Below are 23,914 nucleotides of genomic sequence, written 5' to 3' on the forward strand. Positions count from 1 at the left end.
GCTCCGAGAGATTTGTGCGGAAGTCGAGTCGAGTGAGTGAGGTGTTTTTTGAACACCGTGGGTATCGGGTATAAAGTAGGACTGGGAAACACTTGAGTGCATATGTGTAATTGTAATCTTGTAATTCTCCGATTTATAGTGGATTGATTTGCTGACTCTCCCCGTGGACGTAGGTTCCGACATTCGGACCGAATCACGTAAATTTCTTGTGTCATTTTCTTTTATTGTTCCTCGTTTTATTTCGATCGATTTCTATAGCTCCCGACATAATTGCAAAATATACGATCCGCTTCCGTTGCGACGCCGATTGATTTTCAACAATTGGTATCAAAGCTAAGACTTTGCAATTATGTCTGGAGCAAAAGTAGAAATTGAGAAATTTAACGGGAGGAACAACTTCGGGTTATGGAGCGTCAAGATGAAGGCGCTATTAACAACTCAAGGATTAGCCAAGGCATTGGAGGGCAAGGCACAGTTGCCCGAAACAATGCGAGATGCCGAGAAGGACGAGCTAATGGAGAAGGCCAAGAGCATCATCCTGTTGAACTTATCTGATGAAGTGCTAATAGAGTTGGCCGAGGAGGAGGATGCCGCAGCGTTATGGGAAAAACTCCAGGCCCTCTATGTAAAGAAGGGTTTAAACAATTGATTATATATGCTAAAGAGAATGTTCCAGTTCCGATACACTGAAGGTACGTCCATTAGATCCCACCTAGATGAGTTTAATAAACTCATGATGGATTTGAAGAATGTTGGCAAGATTTTAGATGATGAAGAACAAGGCATGATGTTGTTGGCGTCTTTACCGGAGTCATGGGAGCACTTTACCGACTCCTTGTTACAGGGGCGTACTACGATTACCTCAGAAGAGGTAAAATCTGCCCTGTTTTCAAAGGAGTGGCAGAGAAAGTTACGTGATGACAGTCTAGCGCAAGATGTAGCGCGTGGACTGGTGATTCGAGGTAGAGACCAACATTGGAGGCCCAGCAACAGAAGCCAAAGCAAAAGCAGGTCGAAGTCGCGACATAGAAAATCAAAAGGTCGCGTGAAGTGCTTCGAATGTCACGAGGAGGGGCACATAAGGAGAAATTGTCCAAAGCTTAGAAATAAAGGCGTTTGGCAAAATGCCACAAGCAGTGTGGCGAATGTTGCCGAGGAGAGTACCAGTGATGCCGAAGCTGTCCTATGTGTATCTACGAGTTCGTCAGGAGATGAATGGGTGCTAGATTCTGGATGTTCCTATCACATGACTCCTCATAAGAACTGGTTCACTACCTACCAGACTGCAGATGGTGGTAGAGTTCTTTTGGGGAATAATGCAGCCTGCGAGGTTGTGGGGATAGGAACAGTCCGGATCCGAATGCATGATGGCGTAGAACGGACGTTGACAGACGTAAGGCACGTACCGAAGCTCAAGAAGAGCCTTATTTCTTTGGGAACACTCGATGACCTCGGGTGCAAATACACAGCTGAAGGTGGAGTGCTGAAGATTTCTCGAGGTGCCCTGACAGTGATGAAAGGGAAGAAGGCGAATTCTCTCTATCATTTACTGGGAGAAACCGTGACCGGAGTTGCTACAGTTTCATTAGGTGAGTCAGACTCAAATTTGACTCAATTATGGCATATGCGATTGGGACACATGAGTGAGGCAGGTATGACAATGTTGAGTGAAAATGGGTTGCTGAAAGGTCAGAAGACATGAAAGATGGACTTGTGTGAGCACTTTGCATCTTTGGGAAGCAGCGTCGTGTTAAATTTGGTACAGCTCTACATTCGACCAAGCAACCAAATCGAATACATTCATTCAGATGTTTGGGGACCGTCTCCAGTTCCATCAAAAGGAGGTGCCGATATATGCGACATTCATCGACGATTACTCAAGGAAGGTATGGGTGTACTTCCGAAGCACAAATCCGAGGTATTTGATCAGTTCAAGAATTTTAAGGCATTGATTGAGAAGCAGTCAAGTAAACAAATCAAATGCCTGAGAACTGATAATGGCATAGAGTTCTGTGGTAAGGACTTTACCAAGTTCTACCAAAAGGAAGGGATTGTGAGACACCGCACAGTTCCTGGGACACCACAGCAGAATGGCGTAGCAGAACGGAAGAACAGAACTTTACTCGAGCGAGCTCGGTGCATGCTTTCGCATGGGATTGGGCAAGGAATTTTGGGCGAAGCAATAAATATGGCGTGTTACCTAGTTAATCGATCTCCATCTTCTGCTATTGAGTGGAAGACTCTTGAGGAAGTATGGTCGGGGAAACCTGTTGATTACTCCGGATTACGAATATTCGGATGTCCTGCGTATGCTCATGCAAGAGATGGTAAGCTTGAGCCGAGGGCGAAGAAGTGCATATTTCTGGGTTATGCACAAGGGGTGAAAGGCTACCGGCTGTGGTGCACTGATCCCAGATCACCCGGTTTTCTAATCAGCAGAGACGTGATCTTCGACGAGACTGCAATGCTTCCAAAGAGGAGTCTTGAGACTCAACCAGCAGAGCAAACGGATCATGGTGTCAGAAGTGAGGTGGAGATTCAGGCGGAGTCTCCAAAGACCTCAGAGGTAACTGATGAAGAGATTGCGGATGAGGCCACAATTCCTGAAGACGGTGATACTGAACAACCAGCAGAGCCGCAACACAACATAGCCACAGGCAGACAAAGAAGGCAAATTAAACCACCGGTACGTTATGGTTATACTGATATTGCATATGCATTAACTGTAGGTGATGAGGTGGAGATGGATGAGCCTTCATCCTATTCGAGGCGATGGCTAGTGCTGAGTCATCACGGTGGCTAGAGGCTATGAGTGAAGAAATAGAATCACTCTATCGAAATCGACATGGGAGTTGGTCAAAGTACCCAAAAGTCAGAAAATTGTCGGATGCAAATGGGTCTACAAACGGAAAGAAGGCATTCCCGGTGTAGAGGCAGCCAGGTTCAAGGCGAGACTTGTTGCAAGGGGGTATACTCAACGAGAGGGCATCGATTACAATGAAGTATTCTCTCCTGTGGTAAGGCATACCTCTATTCGTGTATTACTTGCCTTAGTTACTGCACAGGATCTTGAGTTGGAGCAGCTAGATGTGAAAACGGCATTTCTTCATGGTAAATTGGAGGAAAAAAATTTACATGAAGCAGTCTGAGGGATTTGCTATTCCAAGTAAGGAAGACCATGTTTGCTTACTGAAGAAATCCTTGTATGGATTGAAACAATCTCCTAGACAGTGGTATAAGTGTTTTGATGCTTTCATGACTAGTCAAGATTATTTGAAAAGCCAGTTTGATAGTTGTGTTTATTTTAGGAGATTGGAGGATGGGTCTTTGATTTATTTGCTATTATATGTTGATGATATGTTAATAGCAGCTAAACATATGTCTGATATTGATGTGTTGAAGCGGCAGTTGAGTGCTGAGTTTGAAATGAAAGAATTAGGTGCTGCTAAGAAAATATTGGGTATGGAAATTTTGCGTGACAAAGCTGCAGGAACGTTGCGTTTGTCTCAAAAGAAATACATTGAGAAGATCGTGGCACGTTTCAATATGCAGTCAGCAAAATCTGTAAGTACCCCTTTAGCCGCACATTTTAAACTTTCGACAAGTTATCACCGCAACCGAGGAGGAGGAGGAACATATGTCCCGTGTTCCTTATTCTAGTGCAGTGGGTAGTATTATGTATGCCATGGTATATACTAGACCCGACATTTCACAGGCTGTAAGTGTTGTCGGCCGTTACATGAAGCACCTGGTAAGACTCATTGGGAAGCCGTGAAATGGATCCTCGATATCTAAAGGGGACAGCAGACGTCGGCATTATGTATCGGAGGAACGTCAATGGCAATGAGACCACAGGGTACGTGGATTCAGATCACGCCGGTAACTTGGATGATCGCAGATCGCTAGCAGGGTACGTGTTTACACTTGCAGGTGGTGCAATAAGTTGGAAAGCGTCTTTACAAGACGATGTTGCATTGTCTTCGACTGAGGCGGAGTACATGGCACTAACCTTTGTTGCAAAGGAATCGATATGGCTAAGGGGTTTGCTCTCGGACCTTGGACTGGAGCAGAAAAGTGTCACCATATACTGTGACAATCAAGGTGCGATATATTTGGCTTATAATCCAATATATCACGAGCGAACAAAACATATCGACATCAGGTACCATTTCATCCGAGATGTCATAGCGAAGGGTAAAATTGTTGTGAAGAAAATAGCAACAGCGGAGAACCCAGCAGATATGATGACGAAGCATGTTCCTTCAGCAAAGCTCGAGCTCTGTATGAGCTCGATTGGTGTCTGTAGAGTATGAGCGCCCATTGGGGCGTTGGGAGAGCCGAGCATGGAAAATAATCACTATAACTTGGCTTCAAACGTTGAGCCAAGGTGGAGAATTGTTGAATTATGTCTCAAGTTTGAATCCATTATACAATATCCGATACGCGCAAACATATTTTCACGTTGAAACGAGGAAGAATGTCGGCGAAGCATTTAATTAAAAGTCACGTGGTAGAAGCCGAAAGGGATACGAGCTTCTACCGTTGGAAATGAAGGCCACACCATGTGTTGAATTTTTTTGTGGCCTTGTCATTTGTCAGCATGAAATCTTCTGAAGTGTTGCTCGTGCGAATTCCTTCAACCTTATTAAATGCATGCACATGGCCATGTGCATGCATGCCCGTAGAAAATGGTGTGCTGCCTCATAAGCCTATCATGTAGGCGCCGAACTCTCTCCCTCTCTTTGTTCAACGATTGTGGGCTTCTCTTATTTTATTATTATTAAAGAAAGAGAGAAGGCAGAAGTTCTACGTGTGTCAGTGCATATTGTTCATCCGCTCACATGCTCTCATTAACTGCATGGTGGCTCATGCTTTGAAGATCGGCGCCTGACAACTCTGGAGCACAATATTATTTTGTTTTCTTCCCTTCAACCGATAAAAAGGGGAAGACGTCTGGAGCTCGGTAAGCTGCGAAAAGAAAGAGCGAAAGGAAAAGAGCTCGTGAGACCGAGAGCGAGAGACGTGAGCTCCGAGAGGTTTGTGCGGAAGTCAAGTCCAGTGAGTGAGGTGTTTTTTGAACACCGTGGGTATCGGGTATAAAGTAGGACTGGGAAACACTTGAGTGCATATGTGTAATTGTAATTTTGTAATTCTCCGATTTATAGTGGATTGATTTGCTGACTCTCCCCGTGGACGTAGGTTCCGACATTCGGACCGAATCACGTAAATTTCTTGTGTCATTTTCTTTTATTGTTCCTCGTTTTATTTCGATCAATTTCTATAGCTCCCGACATAATTGCAAAATATACGATCCGCTTCCGTTGCGACGCCGATTGGTTTTCAACAGATATGTTTGGTTAAATGGATGTCACAGTGCGATGTGGTATTCTCATGGACTCAATGACATCACGTGAAACTACCACATTTAGAAGCAATTTGGTTTTGTATATAGTATAAGTGATCAGTACACAGAGGGAGTGTTCCTGTATATAAATTACTGAGTTAGAGGTAAATTATCTACAGTTTTCTGGACATTTTTGATCTTACTGACAAGACTCCTCCACATCTTTAGCATCTCAGTCACAGCAGAAGTCTTCCCGTGCCGCAATGATAATGCCACCCAAAACTTCTTGTAGATACATTCGTACGGCAAATAAATTACAACTCGCCGCTTTCCATAATGCTCAATTAGTAAGGCGAAGGGCTAATTTTCCGAGGTCTGTAGGGTTCGATCAGGGCCTGACCTTATAGTGAGTGCCTTCCAATAAGCTCCCTGCTACATGAATCACACAAAACCTGGCCTGTAGGAATTTTCCTGGGTAAATTCCTGAATTCTTAGTTTTAATAGACGGGGAAACTGTAGTCTTAATCTCTTCCATCTCCTCCTGATGAGGGTGGGGTGCAATGCCAACACGTGCTCAGGCATAAAATCATGCCTTGTTAATATGCCCACGACAGGCGATCTCTGCAATAAAAGAGCGTCAAGATTAAAATAAATACATGAAAGAACATGTTCAACTAGAGCAGGGTGCTAATTACAATAAATACGCACCCTGTCACATGAAAGTATCACAACAAATGCCCGCAAGATACGAGAAGAAAAATCAATCGTGATCCCTCACCCTGATCTATTCTGATTTTTGAGTGAAACTAGGAAGCCACCAATTGTCAAGTAGCTGTATATGCAGAAGTTGAGCTAAACGGAGAGGAGAGCATCCCTGGTGCAAAGCTGAGCTAGGGAAGCGACGTAAACATCTGGCACACCAAAATCCTTTTCACAATGATGAACATAAGAAAGATAATCGAGTAATATAAGAATGGAACAGGGGAGGGTGAGAAAATCAAGTTCGTGAAGCCAAAGAAGGTAATGTAATTCTGAAAAATGGCTCAATTTGCCAAAAAAAAAAGGAAGTCATCAGTGTTTTTAATAGGGTTTTGTTACCATAACAAACTATATGAGAATAACAGCTTGTTGTAAATCACAAATTTTTAAATGAATATTTTATTTTTTTGTGGTCTAAAACAGACTTTATTCTTACATTACATTCAAAACTGTCACCAAATTATTTATCTTTTTTTCTTAAATTTATCGTCGACTTTTCTAACCAAAAAGAAAAGAAAATTAAATTTTCACGTAAAGAAAGGACTAGAGATATGTCCAAGATTACTGAATGATGGTATCGTACTCTATTTAAATTGGCAGTAGATTATTTCAATGCCAAAAGACGAAAAGAGCAATAGAATGGTTTTTGATAGAATTAGAGAAGTGAAAATGAGAGCTTGCGCCAGCTATTTTGGGCATCACCAGCAGATGTCTCAAGCCAACTTTCCTTTCAATTTTTTTTTTAATTTTTTTTTCTGAAATGGCTAACATAGCAACCTCAGCAGCGCCTCTTTTTTCAAAAAATAGTAAAAAAGAAAACCATGTCAGCTTTTTTTTTTTTTTTCATTAACAAAATTAGACGGAGTTAATAGAGGAATTTGATTGAACTAATTTGAAAAAATTTAAAATTTGATTGCTTTTTTGGAAAGTTTCATAACTCGATTACACTTTTACAATAACTTTTAGGATTTTTGATGTACTTGTTCCAAAAAAAATATAAAACATTTAAAACTTATAGAGGATCAATGAAGTATCAAATCAATAACTTAATAAAAAAATCTTACGAACACCCATCAGGGCAAGGCAAGCTAGCATACTCGACTTTAAACTTTGATTCAGTGCTTGTTATGTGATAAACGGACCACAACCGAATGCCTTTTAGGATAGAAAGGGGATGAAGATTAGAGATGGATGAACTTGAAAGGAGCTTGGTTTGGTCATGGATTGTGCTGGATAGACATGATTTTTTTTTTGGGGATTCATTGCCAATACCTAAATTTTCAGCTATCAAATTTTTCACAACATTTCATGAAATTGGGGATCTGATTTGTTAATCCTTAGAAAAGATATATGGATTTGCATTATCTAACAACATCCATGCCTCTCACTACATCTATTGCACTCAAGAAGATTGTGCCTTTTGATACATCATGGGAGATTCGACTTGAGGAGAACATTGAAGCTTTTGACATCGTTCGTGAGTTACTTATTCCCACGGTAAGTTAATAACCAAGGTTATATTTCCAATGGAAAATTCCTAACTTTCTTAATAAATTAACTTATAGCAAGGCCCATATTGGTAACTTATCATATTCACTCTTAAATTACTAGTTTCACTGCTAGGTTTTTAACTTTGAGTGATAATTTCTAAGAAAGGTGATAATTTACTCTTCAATTTAATGTTGGCGAATTGCTAACATTGTTTGTATATACTTATGAACCATTGACATTCTCCGATATCTTTCGTGTTGTGTCAGACACTCCAACATGTGTCTAAGAGTCTCGGACGCTCAGTCAACACGTGTCGAAAAATCCGACACTTAGTCAACTTTCCTAACACTTGGTTGGAATTCCGACATGTGAGTTTTTGACACATGATTTTGATATGTGGGGTCAATTTTAAAGATTTTCAATAAATGATTTCTAAATGTATATATCCAAAAATAAATAATAATAATAATAATAATAATAAAATAATAAATAATAATAAATAAATAAATTGGGAAAGAAGAAAAATCTAGTTTTTTTTTTTTTTTCTTTTGACTCTTACTTTCTGTGATACACAATTCATTTATAATTTTTTTTCTCTTTTCTTCCGATAAATTTGACACGCAAGTTCATAATGTGAATGGCTTGTTTTTCCTCTTTCCAAGTTTTATGAATTATCATAATAGAGTTAAATTTGTTAAATTGAAGCAATGAATGATATTAACAAATGGTAAATTAATATTTTTAGTATAAATTCATTCTAGGCTTTTATTATTATTTATTTATTTGTGAATTTGAATCAAATTAATTTGATTGAAATAATCATAAAAATGATAATATATTATGTATAATAAAAAATATAAATTTAATATATAATGTGTCATAACGTGTCGGAATTCTTTATTTTTTTTAAATGACTTATCAACATGTCGTGTCGTGTCGTATCGCGTTTCGCGTGTTAATATTGGTGTTACTTAGGTTGAAACTTGGACCAACAAGTTACATGATATAACCAACAAGATTTATAAATTTTAATCATATTGGAAAAGTGCCGTGCATGAAACATGACTAGAGTAGGCGTGTTTCTTAGTTTCTCCGTACGTGAAAATTTTGAAAAAGGCAAGTCTACTTGGGCAGAGCCATTAATTAATATCAAGTAGAAACAGACAAATTTAGAAGACTGTGACCGAAACGTCTTTTAGGGAGGAGGAGATTTTGGGAGTTGAAAATGTTTTTTTGACCAAAACACGAAGATTCGATTCCCGCGGAAATCAAAACGATTGCAAGTCACTTCGTGGAAATTGAACGTTTCGGTGCTTGTATGGACGTGGAAATTTGCAGCGGTGTCCTGCATGAAGCATGCAGGCTGTATGAACACGATCTCATGCCGAACTGTATAAACACTATCTCATGCTTGCTTACAGATCACGATCATGTGTTTGTCATGAAAGTGAGGCGGGACCCAATAGATCATCATGCAAAACGCTCAAAATATTTAAAAAAAAAAAATCAAAATAGTAAATAAAGAAGAAAACTTCGACCCCATACTAGAGCCGAGGAGCCAATAAGAGACAAAGCATTGAATCTACGACTTCCAAATCTGAGCAAACTTTGACCACATACGCTTATCTTGTGAGCTTAAATTTATTATTATTTGAGACTTGTTGAGGGTGTTAAGTGCATGTTTTGGTGTATAATAGTGAGTCCTATCGACTTGAGTATAAGCAGCACTAGCTTTGGATAGAAGCACTTGGGTATAAGTGGCACAAGTTGACCGTAACCATTCATTGGTTATCTAGTGGAATCTAACTAGTAGGCTGTTAAGTAGGAGAATGAACGTGGGCCTAATCTAAGTTAAACCACTATAAATTTCGTGTACAATTTCCTTTTATCTGAACTCTTATTGTTTATTGCTATTGTTTATTGCACACTTGCTGGGTGATTCAAAGTTTGTGCTACTACATTCCAAAATCTGACCCTAATTCAAACTATAATCTTGACTCATTCTATTCTGTTTTAATTTGTCAAGATTTTGTAGTATCACCTATTCAAACTTTAAACCTGCTAGCCACCCTCAAATTATACTTCTAACTACGTGATTTGCGGACTGGGATCTTTTTGGTCTAGAAGAAGTTGGTTGCCGAAAGGAAGTGAGTATCCCTCCTGTATGAATAAAAAAGCAGCAGAACTGTTGAAATTGGGATTCCAGGTCAACGATCCACGACCTGAAGATCGGCAAGTTTCATATGCTTCTCATCATCTAATTTAGCAAATAAGGTATGTTTTGGTTGGATCAAGTTAAAATACTCTTCCACTGTGTCAAATGCAATTTTCATGAAGCAAAATGTCGATGAAAATGCTTTGATAGTTGCATTCGGCCTCGCATGCAATCCCTTCTACAACGATCATCAACCCATTCTCTCTTGGATACATGCGAGGAAATGTTAAACTTGACTGATGATATAGCTTATTTAATCGGGATCCATGTGAAGACAGTATGTGTAATAGCACTTATAGACAATACGAGTACTTTTCATGATTACAAACAGCAGTGGTCTTAAATAAGCAAAATCATATTGAACTCATAAAAGAGCTTGGAAATGGAGGTATTGGGACTTCAACAGCTCCTTCCAACATTTGAGTAATTTTCTTCATGGTTGGCCTCAAAGCCGGGTCTTCCTGGATGCACCACAATGCTGTCATCACAAATCTTCTCACCCTCTTTATGTCACTTGACGCCTCCTCATCAATCTCCACTAGCTTAAGTACGCCTCCGTCATGGTAGCAGTCATACACCCAATCAACTAGCACAATTTGAGCTTCAATTTCTGCTTCCGGCTTGTAGTTCTTTCTGCAACAGATGAGCTCAACCAACAAAATGCCGAAGCTGTAAACATCGACTTTGCTAGAAATAGGCATATTCCTGAACCATTCTGGCGCTAAATAACCTCTGGTTCCTCTGACTCCAGTGGTGGTTCGTGTTTGGTTTGCCATCAAGAGCTTAGCTAATCCCAAGTCTCGAGACTTTTGCAGTGAGAGAGCCATCAAGAAGAATATTTTGCGGCTTGATGTCGCAGTGGATTATATGCCTGGTGCAGTCCTGGTGCAAATAAGAGAGCCCCCGCGCTACATCACAGGCAATTTCTGTTCTTCTGTACCAGCTGGGCCTTGAAGCGCCAAATACGAAATCCGCCAAAGTGCCATTGCTCATGAATTCATACACCAGTATTCGATGTTGACCTTCATTGCAGAATCCAAGCAACAGCACCAAGTTCTTGTGGTTAGTTTGGCCAATTGCACTCACTTCTCTTTCAAACTCCTTCTCGCTTTCTCCATTCCTTGTCGTCAACACTTTTACTGCCACAAAGTCTGCATCCTCGGATCCAAGAGCACCTTTGTACACTGTTCCAAAAGCACCCCTACCCAGTTCTTCTTTGAATCCATATGTTGCTTCTTGAAGCTCCTGATAAGTGAAAGTCCGCATGCCTGTAACTTGATTGATCTGGACTAGTTGTGACAACTTAAAATCCCTAGATCGGAAGCTTCTATATATTAAATAGGTAATGAGTAAAAACAAGTTCACAAAGACAGAGCAACTCAACAGCACTGATCCGATGATCATCAGAGTCGTATTCTTGTTTTTCTTCTGGTCGTTTTTTGCGCATTTTGAAGTCGTGTCATTTATCCTGACCTTGATCAGAGTTTTTATATTCTCCCATGGACCCATCCTTCCATTGGAAAGAGGGTTCTTCTTTTTCCAGCAAAATCCATCGCCGAAAAGGGCAGCTGCGCAAAAACAATCGGCCAAGCAAGCCTCTCTGCACCAGTCCTCGGTTTGTTCCGAGCTTTGCTCGTAAACGGAAATTGGCCAGTTTGTTGCGAGCATTTCACGCAAAACGAACTGGTCTGTTTCGGGCCTACTTCCGTTACAACTCTGTGGTACGAAGTCTTGTATGCATCCGTTCATCTCATTCGTTGAATCTAACGAAGTATATCCAGGTGGGCATTGGCATCGGGGCCTCTGATCATCTCCAAGAGTACAGTAGCTGTTGAAGCCACAAGCTCCACTGCCAATCTCTTGGGTGATGCTCGTGCATATATTTTGCGGGACTGGGACAGAGACCCTCGACCAGCCAACAAGCCGGCCAGAACTTGAATTTGCCGTCTTAGGGTGGATATATTGTATAAATACCCCGTCGTATTCAAGGATCGCTCTTTGGTAATATCCGCTGGTTGGGACTAGTTCTGTGGTGATACGGTTGAGTATTGTTCCACTCCTGTCTGTGAGGTAGACCTGACCACTTTGATTGAATATCAACTGGAAGCCGCTATCGACGGTGTCGCTGGCCCAGTAAGCATCTGTGGGAGCCCACGGGTGAGGCGTGGCATAAAATACGAGATTTCCGTCGCCTCCTAGCTTGAAGTGGAATCTCCCGGTGGAGTAATTCATTTCGGAATAGCGAGCTGTTAGAGCAGCTCCCAAATTTAACTGTTGCGTTGGCAGTATCGTATCCGTCGGTCGGCTGAATGAATCCCACAACTTGACGTGGCTCGCGCTCGCTAGGATGAAGTTCCCTGTGTCGAGCATGGCCGCATACGCTAAGCCAGTGCCATTCAGGCCAGAAGACCACAGATCTCTCTCTCTCGGGTCGGTAAGCACCAGCCCGCCGTTGCCGGTCAACTGGACTTTCGAACCTTCGGGCGCTAGATTATCGCCATTCGCCGACCAGACGATGGTCTTGTCCTCTATCTTCTCGAACCATATAGCCAACAAATGAGCTCCTGTTCCCATTCTCCGGAACCCGAAGGCAAACTCGCCCAACGGCGACAGCCAGGAAGAGTTCTGGTCGTTTGCCGTCAACGAGGAGCCCAAGGTCAAGTTGCCGCGGGTCTGAGCTTCGGCGGAAAGGGGAAGGGGAACGAGTACAAGAAGGATTCCTAGTATAACTGAAGCCATGTTTGGTGAAACTGGCGTGCTCCTTGAGTTGAGCTACTTCGGCCTTAAGGATGAAACCAGCGTTCTTATAGAGATTACCTACTTTCGAAGCTACACGAGTCTCTCCCACTTATTTTTCTTTAGATAAAGGCAAGTCTGCTTGGGCAGGGCCATCCAGCTTTGGCCGTGACCCAGAAATTTCCCAAGGAGAGACAGACAAATTTAGAAGACTTTGACTGAAACATCTTTTAGGTTTAGAGGAGAGGATTTTTTGAGTTGAAAATATTTTATTAACCAAAACACAAGAATTTGATTCCTGCAGAAATCAAAGCGATTACAGGTCGCTTCGTGGAAATTGAAAGTTTCAATGCGCGGGTCATATTAAAATATGATTACTGTTTTGCCAACCTAACTACAACTCGTCCACGAGGTAAATATTTTATCCAAAGATGGACAAATTGATAAGTTTAATTAATTACAAGGTTTAACCGGGGGTTCAAGAAGTGGGTTAGCCTGAGGACGCTGTTTGAGAGGGGTTAAGAAATGGTAGCGGACCTTATGTGGAGTTGCAGAAGTTATTCTCTATCTACCCTCTTCACCATGTGCGGTTGTAGGCCTCATGTGCTAAGCATCGAAAGAAGGGGAGGTGATTATGGCAGGACATGCGCGAAAGCCATGGAATCAAACTTTGATAATTCATGTATTACTTTTCTATTTTCATTGCTCTTTTTGAGCAAATCATTTATTTATTAAACGCCATTCTCTCCCTACCCTCTTCCCATTCCCAGATGCAAGTCCCATGTGCAAAGCATAGAAAGAAGGTGAGTATATGGCAGGACATGCGCAGAAGCCAAGGGATCCAACTTTTATAATTAATATCTTACTTCCTATTTTTATTAGGGATGTGCAAAAGAACCGGGATCCGCCCGGACCGCCCGGAACCAGACCGGAACCACCCGGAACCGGTGGTTCTTGAGGCAACCAGTCCGATTCCCGGTTCCAATTTATGGGAACCGGTGGATACCGATCCTTCCCGGTTCCATGAGCAGATCCGTCCACCTGCCCACCCGAGCGGACCGATTAATTTTTAATATTAAAAAATTGAAATTACTAATTAAGTGGGCAAAACTCAAAAGGCCGAGCAAAAGAAAACGTCCAGAAGTTAAAAAGTTTAAAGTGGGCAAAACTCAAAAGCCAGCACGCGAAGAAGCAGGAGGTCTAGGGTTCGCGAGGATAGCAGCTCCGTCCATCCCTTTCTTTATTCGGCTCCTCGCCCCACTCGTCCGCACCTACGTTGCCAACTTGCTGGGAAAAGGTGTTGGTTGACTGCTTAATTGGTTTGCTGAGGCTCTTTTGACTCTGTTTATAATCAGCTCGACTTCTTTGCATTTTGTCATCTCATAAGTTACGGTGATGTCGTGTTTTTAGTTTTCTCTTTTCCCTGGCCAGAAGTGTTTAATAGTGTTTTGCTCTCGAGAAAAAGGAGGAAAGTTGCATTTATCACTTTGACATCAGTAAGTTTGCACTATTAGTGTGTGCTTATCTGGGTTTGTCTATGAATTTTGGCTTTTGACTGTGTAGTTATGGCTTCACAAGTTGGTGAGGTGCTGAAAGAGCTCTGGGCACCAAACTATATGCGTACAAACATTTACCATTTATGTTGAAGTAGATGTGGCTCTAGTTGAAGATAAGGTAAGGGAGGCTTGGTCATGTTGAGTGAGGGCCTTCGCATGCTCGACTGGAGATGTGATCAGGATAGGAAGACATGCGCCGGAAGGCATTAGGGAATACCTGAAAAGACATGGAGATAGAGTACCTAGACTTACGGAGAGCTTGATACAAAGTTGACCACAAGTGATAATATTATTATTGTGAATCGGTTCCATGGATCCATATGCAACAAATGGATGGATCTCGATTCCAATTTTTCGGAACTGGTCCTTAGTGGGCGGTTCCCGGTTCTAGGTTGGGAACCACCCGCCTGGACCATGCACACCCCTAATTTTCATTGCTCTTTTGTGCAAATAACTTATTTCTCTCTCTCTCTCTCTCCCCCTCCATGTATATTACTTTTCGATTTTCTTTGCTAAATAAAATTTTAGTTTATATGTTGTTTTTCTTTCGATGTTTGATCCCTTCTTCCACGCCTTCACATTATCATTTTGCTGTGGTGTCCCGCATCAAGCATGCGTGCAGTCAGTGGATGTGATTGTGAACCGTCTAATTTTGACTTTAATCAGATCGCTAATGGACTTCACAAGAAAAAAACAACACTCCTAATCAATCCCCCCCGCGACCCGCGAAGCGTACACAGCACACCTAACACGACCCCGGCAACTGACACGTCAGCACACGCTCGCCACACTGTCCGGTGCTCTCCCTCCATTGTCGTCTTCCGCAGGGAAATATGGAAATGCAGGAGATGGCTACGTCTATCCACGAGAAATCTGCTGCTTTGTTTCGTGCGATGGAGGTTCTCCCCGTGCAAACAATTACCTCCTCCTTCTCCTTCTTCTTCCTCGTGCTCTGAAGCACGCCGCTGGATTGTGCTTTGCCGGCGGAGGTAAGCGAGGCGAGGAATGTTCTCGACATGAACGGCATACTCCACGCGATTATGAACCGTGTCGTTGAGGTGACCTAATGCTTGCTGCTTAGACTGCAATTGAGTCTTGTGCAGCATGGAGAGGAATGACTACATTAATGATTGATGGACATAATTCAGCATATATTCTGCTGAAATTTGCATACGTCAAATTTGCATACATTAAATCGCTCTATTAACTCTGTTAAATTTAGCTATCGAAAAAAGTTAATATAGTTTTTTCATCGTTGTTCATTAAATGCATTGATATGAATGTCACGTCAACCAATTTAGAAGAAAATATTAAAAGATATTTAGAGCTAAAGGTTGGATGTTGCAATTAAACTATAATCAATTATTTTCTAAACTTTAGAAAAATAAAATTAGGAAAAAGAAGAAAACTTAAAGAGAAAATCATTCTCGAGAATCAGCTCCATCAATTTTTGCATTTAGCTACTTTGTTTCACAGTCATAGCTGGTGCTGGTTCTTAAACTTCCATGGCAACGAGATCTCTATTCTTGCTCAAATCCGCCATTCACTAGAGGTTATCCACCTCGCGGCCAAAGGCCAAACACCGCTTTCTCCTTCAATCTTCTTTGACGATGTGGGCTAAGATCATCGTCTCAGATCTGTGCCAGGGTCATCATTTGTCGTAGATCTGAGCAAGGGTCGCAGCCGTAATTGTCGGAGGAGCAAGAGTAGCTAGTGGTAAGGTCCTTGTTGACTCAACAAGTGACGAGGGATGCCACCTTACCGTAGCCGAGCTGTTTATATATAGACAAGATCTCCAATGATCATCTGGTAAGGAATATGTACGCTTAGAAAATTGTCTGCCTTGTGTTGCTTCCCGCAAGTTCTCAAATGGAAAAATTGAGAAGAAAGTTCGTCTGATTATGCTCCCAACTACGTGATTTGCGGACTGTGATTTTCTGGCCTATAACAAATTGGTCGCCTGAAGGAGGTGAGAGTCCCCTTCTGTATGAATAAGAAAGCAGCAGAGCTATTGAAATTAGGATTTCCGGGTACCCGATGCACGCCTTGAGGGTCGGTGACTTTCATACGGCTCTCATCATCTAATTTAGCAGAGAAGATGTATTTTGCCTGGGTCAGGTTGAAACACTGTTCTACTGCGTCGAATGCAATTTTAACGAAGCAAAATCGTGGATTGGAAAATGCTTTGATGGAGCCACGTACAGGGATATGATCCACGTAGAATTCCTAAGAAATTCAACTCAAGAATGCCCGTGACTTCAAATTTACCGGTGACAGGTTCTGCATCATTTCATATAATTACTTGATCATTCAACAATATAAATCTCTTCACAGTTGCATGCGGCCACGCATGCAATCCTTTCTGCTGACAATCGCCAACCTGTTCTCTCTTGGATACTTGCGAGGGAATGTCCAGCTTGAGTAAGATTTAGCCATTTTAAGTAGGATCCATGCGAGGACATCATGAAAAAGTCTATTCTGGCGTAATAGCAATTACAGACAATACGGATAATTTTCACGATTACAGACTTTAGTTATCTTAATAAGCAAAATCATATTGAACTGATAAAGGAGCTTGGATCTAGAGGGACCGAGACTTCGACAGCTCCTTCCAACATCTGGGTGATTTTCTTCATGTTTGGCCTCAAAGCAGGGGTCTTCCTGGATGCACAACAATGCTGTCATTCTAGGCTTTTATTATTTATCTATTTATTTATGAATTTGAATCAAATTAATTTGATTAAAATAATCATAAAAATGATAATGTATTATGTATATATATAAATATAAATTTAATATATAACGTGTCCTAATGTGTCGGAATACTCTATTTTTTTTAGAAATGACTTATCGACGTGTCATGTCGTATCGTATTGCATTTCGCATATCAGTGTCGATGCTATTTAGATTGAAATTTGGACCAACGGGCTACATGATATAACCAACAAAATTTATCATATTGGAAAAGTGCCGTGCACGAAATATGACTGGAATAGGTGGGTTTCTTATAGTTTCTCCGTACGTGGAAGTTTCGAAAAAGGCAAGTCTGCTTGGGTGGAGCCATTAATTTACCCAAGAGAAACAGACAAATTTAGAAGACTTTGACCGAGAAGTCTTTTAGGGGGGAGGAGATTTTGGGAGATGAAAATGTTTTCTTGACCAAAACATGAAGATTCGATTCCCGCAGAAATCAAAGCGATTGCAGGTCAACTTCGTGGAAATTGAACGTTTCGGTGCGTGTATGGACGTGGAAATTTGTAGCGGTGTCCCGCATGAAGCATGCATGCTGTATGAACACGATCTCATGCCGAACTGTATAAACGCAAGGTCATGTTTGCTTCCGGTTCACGATCGCTTGACCGCCTTTTTCATGTAATTGTTACGAAAGTGAAGCGGGGCCCAGTAAATCATCATGCAAAACGCTCAAAATATTAAAAAATTCAAAATAGTAAATAAAGAAGCAAAAGAAAAAGCAAAAGAAAAGCGTCTGAAATACTTTTCCCCACCGACCAAAAAAAAGAAAAAAAAATACTTTTCCCCCGCCACCCCCCTACCTAATCCCCGCTAATTTTGACTTTAATCAGATCGCTAATGGACTTCACAAGAAATAAACAACACTCCTAATCAATCCCCGGCAACTGACACGTCAGAACACGCTCCCCCACACCGTCCGTTGCTCGCCTTGAGGATCGGCAACTTTCATACGGCTCTCATCATCTAATTTAGCAGAGAAGATCTATTCTGCTTGGGTCAGGTGGAAACACTGTTCTACTGCGTCGAATGCAATTTTAATGAAGCAAAATCGTCGATTGAAAAATGCTTTGATGGAGCCACGTACAGGGATATGATCCACGTAGAATTCCGAAGAGATCCGACACAAGAATGCTCGTGACTTTAAATTTACCAGTGACTGTTTCTGCATCATTTCATATGGTTACTTGATCATTCAACAATATAAATCTCTCTTCACAGTTGCACGCGGCCTCGCATGCAAGCCTTTCTGCTGACAATCGTCAACATGTTCTCTCTGGATACTTGAGAGGAATGTTAAGCTTGAGTAAGATCTAGCCATTTTAAGTGGGATCCATGTGAGGACATCATGAAAAAGTTTATTATGGCGTAATAGTAATTACAAAAAATACGGATAATTTCCATGACTACATACATCAGTTATCTTAATAAGCAAAATCATACTGAACTGATAAAAGAGCTTGGATCCGGAGGGACTGAGACTTCAACAACTCCTGCCAACATCAGAGTGATTTTCTTCATGTTTGGCCTCAAAGCCGGGTCTTCTTGGATGCACCACAATGCTGTCATCACAAATCTTCTCACCCTTCTCAAGTCACCTAATGCCTCTTCGTCGCCCTCCACTAATACAAGCACACTCCCATCATGGTAGCAGTCATAAACCCAGTCGACCAACACAATTTGAGCTTCCGTTTTCGCTTCTGGCTCAAAGTGCTTTCTACAGCAGATGAGCTCGACCAACAAAATGCCGAAGCTGTAAACATCTACTTTGCTAGAAATAGGCATATTCCTAAACCATTCTAGCGCTAAATAACCTTTGGTTCCTCGACCCCAGTGGTGGTTCATGTTTGGCATTATTGAGGCCTTTTTATTCCTTTTTACTTTATCTTGTTTCTTTTTTCTTAAAGTATCTTATTAGTTCCATTAATATTTTCATCAACATTTAAATAATAAAAATTTATGATAGTATCATTGATATTGATTTTTTTTCGGATTATAATGTTTTAGCAATTTATATTTTCTCTATTTTCTTTGTTTTTCACTTCTTCTTTTTTTAATTTATTTTTATAGAAATTAATACTAAAAGAACTTGTCAAATTTAGAATAAGGCGACTCTGCTCCATAAGCTTGCCAGGGACCCGGACACTTTTTCGAGAAAGGCACAAATTTGGAAGACTTTGACCAAATGTCGTCGTACAGGAGACTTTATGGGATGAAAGGGAAGGAAGAGGATGGCCCTTATATCACGTTGGTAAACTCCACTAAGCTAAAAGCAGGCCACTAATTTCGCAAGTAATTTGTTAATTTCAACAGTAAGATTTTGTTTCATCAATACATTATTAAGTTACCGATTTCAATCGTGGAGCTTTTTCTAAATATTGATTAATTAATAAAAACACTTATAAAATTTAAAAAGGAAATGATGCCCTCGACTCATAAAAAGAAAATGATATATCGAATCTGTAGTCATTTTTTAAAAATATAATTAATTCATCTATCATTTTATTTTGTAGATATATTTTTCTCCATTTTCTTTATATTTCCACATAAAAAAATGGTGAAAAAGCTATTGCCATAAACAAGATGACAATAAACTTTTACCCTTAAAAGGCATGAGCCATGCACGCGCTAACAGAATGGAGTAACAATTTTAAAGTTCAAGGGAAAATATATACTATTGCAAAGTTCGAGAGAGATTTGAGTAATTTCTTCATGATTTTCTTTCCAACAGAAAATTTGCCACTTTATTAGAAATTTACTAACTTGTAACTTGTAAGGACTTATGTGATAACTTACTAATTTCACTGCTATGATTTAGTTTTAAATGGTCAATTTCTAAATAATTGGACAACTTGCATTCCACTTCAAATTGGTATTACTACCTTATAAGCAGACCTATATGGTAAGTTATTACTTTATATGAAAGTTATAAATTCCACCACTAAATTTTTGTTTTGAGTAATAAATTTCTAAAAAAAGTTAATGAGTTATCATTGCATTTATTGATGGTAAATTGCTACCATTGTAAGTGCATTACCATATCAGTTGACTAAGAAGTCCCCAGTTACGCGAAAATTTAGATAAAGGCAGGTCTGCTTGGGCGGATCCATTAATCTTCGGTCGTGACCGTGAAATTTCCCAAGGAGAAATAGACAAATTTAGAAGATTTTGACCGAAACATCTTTTAGGTTTAGAGGAGGAGATTTTGGGAGTGGAAAATGTTTTTTTTTTTTTTTTTACCAAAATAAAAAGGATTCGATTCCTGTGGAAATCGAAGCGATCACATATCAGTTCGTGGAAATTGAACGTTTGAATGCGCATCAGGCATGCATGCAGTCAGTGGATATGATTGTGAACCTTCTAATTTGACTTTGATCAGATCGCTAATGGATTTCAGAAGAAAAATTCAAAATAGTGAAGCAGGACCCAGTAGATCATCATGCAAAATGCTCAAAATATAAAAAAAAAAATTCAAAATAGTAAATAAAGAAGCAAAAGAAAAGCATCTGAAATACTTTTCCCCCACCGACCAAAAAAGAAAAAAATACTTTCCCCCGCCACCCCACTTCCTAATCCCCGCTAATTTTGACTTTAATAAGATCGCTAATGGACTTCACAAGAAAAAAACAACACTCTAATCAATCCCCCGGGGACCTGCGAAACGTACACAGCACTCCTAACACCACCCCCGGCAACTGACACGTCAGCACACGCTCCCCCACACCGTCCGTTGCTCTCGCTCCATTGTCATCTTCCTTCCGCAGGGAATTCTAGAAATGCTGGAGATGGTGTCGCGACCTCTTTTTTTTTTTCGGCACCCGCGATCGGGAATGAGCGCCTAAGAAGGCTAATGGCTCGATTGGAATTTATTAAGCCTGGACTCTCCAGGTCCACCAATTCACGAATTTAATAGTCTAAGTTTTTACCACGTAAATCAATTTTTAAAATGGAGTCGCCACTAAGCAATTTGGGGTGGGTTGATTAGAAACCCAAACGAAGTATCGGGAGAAATACTCACTCCTACGCAACCAGAGAAATTAGGATCGGGGACTTGATTACACTAGTTAATCACTAATGTCCTTTTGGTACATAATCTTGTTTAAACTCTAAGGCTTTTTGGATGTTCGAGGGATTTTCCACGCAATTTGGGAAGAAAAACATTTTTTAGGTCTTTTTCTCATTTTTTTGGACATAAAAGGGATTTTTTTTTGGATTTTTGGATCTTTTTCTGAAAATATAAATCATTTTTTTGGCTTTTTCTGACTTTTTTGGCTTTTTTGGGAAAATATGGACATTTTTTTATTTTTTTTATTTTTTGGAAAATAAATTATTTTTTGATTTTTTTAGTTTTAAGCACTAATGGAGTTTCGACGTGACGGTCAACGGCATCGGGAGGGATAGCGGCGACGGTGGGGTGTCGAAAGTAATGGCGATTCGGTGCGTGACGGCGTCGGGGTGGTCGGGAGCTTTCGGCTTGGCGCAGGGATGGCGTCGGGCAACGTCGACGGCACCTCCTTTCTCCTTGAGCCCGACCTTTCCTCCCTCGATTTCTCTCTCGCTCAGCCCCTTCACTCGCTCGGATCTCTCTCCCTCCGGCCAGATTCGAGCCTCCACCGGCCAGATCCGAGCCTCCACCGGCCAGATCCGACCTCTTTGGACTCGCTCGCCGGCAGCCTCCCTCGAAGTCTCTCAGTGGGAGGTCGGCCAAGCTCGCGACCCGATTTCTCTCTCGCTCGCTCTTTGATTCCTCCTCCGAAGTCTTTCAGTGGGAAGATCTTGGAGCTCGCTCCTCTTTTGCCATCGTCGGGAGAAGCCTATTTATAGGCGAGGGGGCGGCCGGTCGATGGAGCTTCGATCGCCGGTCTTCGCACGCCGAACGGCCTCCACCGGCCGAACCGGCGTCCCATCCGAGCTCCTCCAACAAGGCGTGCTCGGCATTGAAGGAAGCTCATGATGGCGCTTGAGATCTGTCTCTTCCGGCCAACGTCGGCCTACACTCCTCGGCCGTAGGTTGTCCTTCGCGTGCGTGAGTTGCAGAGGCGGAGGGGAAGAAAGGGAAGAAGGAAGAAGAAGAAGAAGAAAGAGGGGGCCGGGTGGAGGAGAAGGAGGGTGGGCTTGGGCCCGCGAGGGGAGAGAAAAAGGAGGGGGCTGGGCTTGGCTGCCAATTTTTGTTTTCTTTTGTTTTTATTGATTGATTTGATTTTTTTTTGTTATTTATTATTTATTATCTGAGAAAAGGAAAAATAAAATAAATTAAGGCCTAATTAATAACCTAATCAAAATTTTAGGTGTCAATAGCTGCCCCTCTTTAAAGGTGAGTTCGCAGAGGTTGCATTCAAAGACAAACCTGATACCTAAATTTTGTCTATACATATGCAGCAGATTTTATTTGGGACCTATTGTCCTACACATACTAAGACAGATAAGAAGATACCTGTAGTTACTTACCGGGAATGAGTGAGATAGGGTGTGAACCCCGAGCTTTGGCAAGTATCAAGACATCATCTTACCTGTTGCATGAGGAGATTGCTTCTCCAGGACCCAAACCATTCTCCGGTCGCCTATTGGAGCAATAAGTGGTTTGTTTAGGACTCGAACCTTTCTTCGGTCGCCTTGACGGGGAATTGCCTTCCTAGGACCCGAACCTTTCTTTGGTCGCCTGTTAGAGCAATAAGTTGGTTTGTCTAGGACTCGAACCTTTCTTCGGTTGCCTTGACGGGGAATTGTTTTTCCGGGACCCAAACCTTTCTTGATTTGCACATTTTAGAGCAATAAGTTGTTTGTCTAGGACCCGAACCTTTCTTCGGTCGCCTTGACGGGAATTGCTTTTCAGGACCCGAACCTTTCTTGATCGCTTTGTTAGAGCAATAAGTTGTTTGTCTAGGACCCGAACCTTTCTTGGTCGCCCTGTTAGAGCAATAAGTTGTTTGTCTAGGACCCGAACCTTTCTTCGGTCGCCTTGACGGGAGATGCGCTGACCTTTCTCGGGGCATCTGCTTGTTGGGAGATAGTACTTGGATGATCACAAGTACAAACTCTTGGAGGACACCTGGATGATCACAGGTATCGAAGGGGTACCTGGACGATCACAAGTACAAACTCTTGGGGGATACCTGGATGATCACAGATATCGAAGGGGTACTTGGATGATCACAAGTACAAACTCTTGGAGGACACCTGGATGATCACAGGTATTGAAGGGGTACCTGGACGATCACAGGTACAAACTCTTTGGGGATACCTGGATGATCACAGGTATCGAAGGGGTACCACGGACGATCACGGTACAAACTCTTGGGGGATACTTGGATGATCACGGGTATCGAAGGGGTACTGACGATCACAGGTACAAACTCTGAGGAGGACACTTGGATGATCACAGGTATCAAAAGGGTACCTGGACGATCACAGGTACAAACTCTTTGGGGATACCTAGATGATCACAGGTATCGAAGGGGTACCTGGACGATCACAAGTACAAACTCTGAGGGAAGAATCAAGGGCATTCGTGTGGAAATATCAAGGATGGGTCTCGCATATACGTGAAGGTCTCTCACCTGCTGGTAGTTGGACGTACCTTGGATATTCATGAAGGTTTCTCACCTCCTGGTAATTGGGAATATCGAGGGCGTGCCTCACATATTCGTGAAGGTCTCCCACCTCCTGGCAACATAAACTTGAATGTAGCACAAGGCTTACCTGGATGGCCACAGGCACTCAAAAGGGTTGGAACACCTGGGTAGCCGCAGGTGTCCAAAGTACTGGAATACTTGGATGAACACAAGTATTTGATGATACGATCTGGGACCACTCCAGGCTGGTCTAAATGCTACAAAGCATACCTGGACGGCGGTGCCAAACAAAGCAATGGAATGCTTGAATAGCTGCTATATTATTTGGGGAAAACTCGGGCAGGTTGAGTGTCATGAAAAGGAAGTACCTGGACAATGGTGGGTACTTGACGATATGGGGATACCTAGACAGCAGTAGTTATTCAAAGATAAAAGGATACTTGATCAGTCACAAGTATCAATACTCTGGGGACAACTCGAATAGGTCGAG

General features: G+C 41.6%; 1 protein-coding gene across 1 annotated transcript; it reads right to left on the minus strand.

The window, feature by feature from the left end:
• Positions 1-10,146: 10,146 nt before the first annotated feature.
• Positions 10,147-12,609, minus strand: LOC120292096 (G-type lectin S-receptor-like serine/threonine-protein kinase LECRK3). Its single transcript, XM_039309978.1, is given in 2 exon segments — positions 10,147-10,609; positions 10,611-12,609. Coding segments are annotated over 2 exon segments (2,385 nt in total). The 5' UTR covers positions 12,549-12,609; the 3' UTR covers positions 10,147-10,162.
• Between the last annotated feature and the right edge of the window lie 11,305 nt (positions 12,610-23,914).

Source organism: Eucalyptus grandis, chromosome 3, assembly GCF_016545825.1.
Source record: "Eucalyptus grandis isolate ANBG69807.140 chromosome 3, ASM1654582v1, whole genome shotgun sequence".
Taxonomy (NCBI): Eukaryota; Viridiplantae; Streptophyta; class Magnoliopsida; order Myrtales; family Myrtaceae; genus Eucalyptus; species Eucalyptus grandis.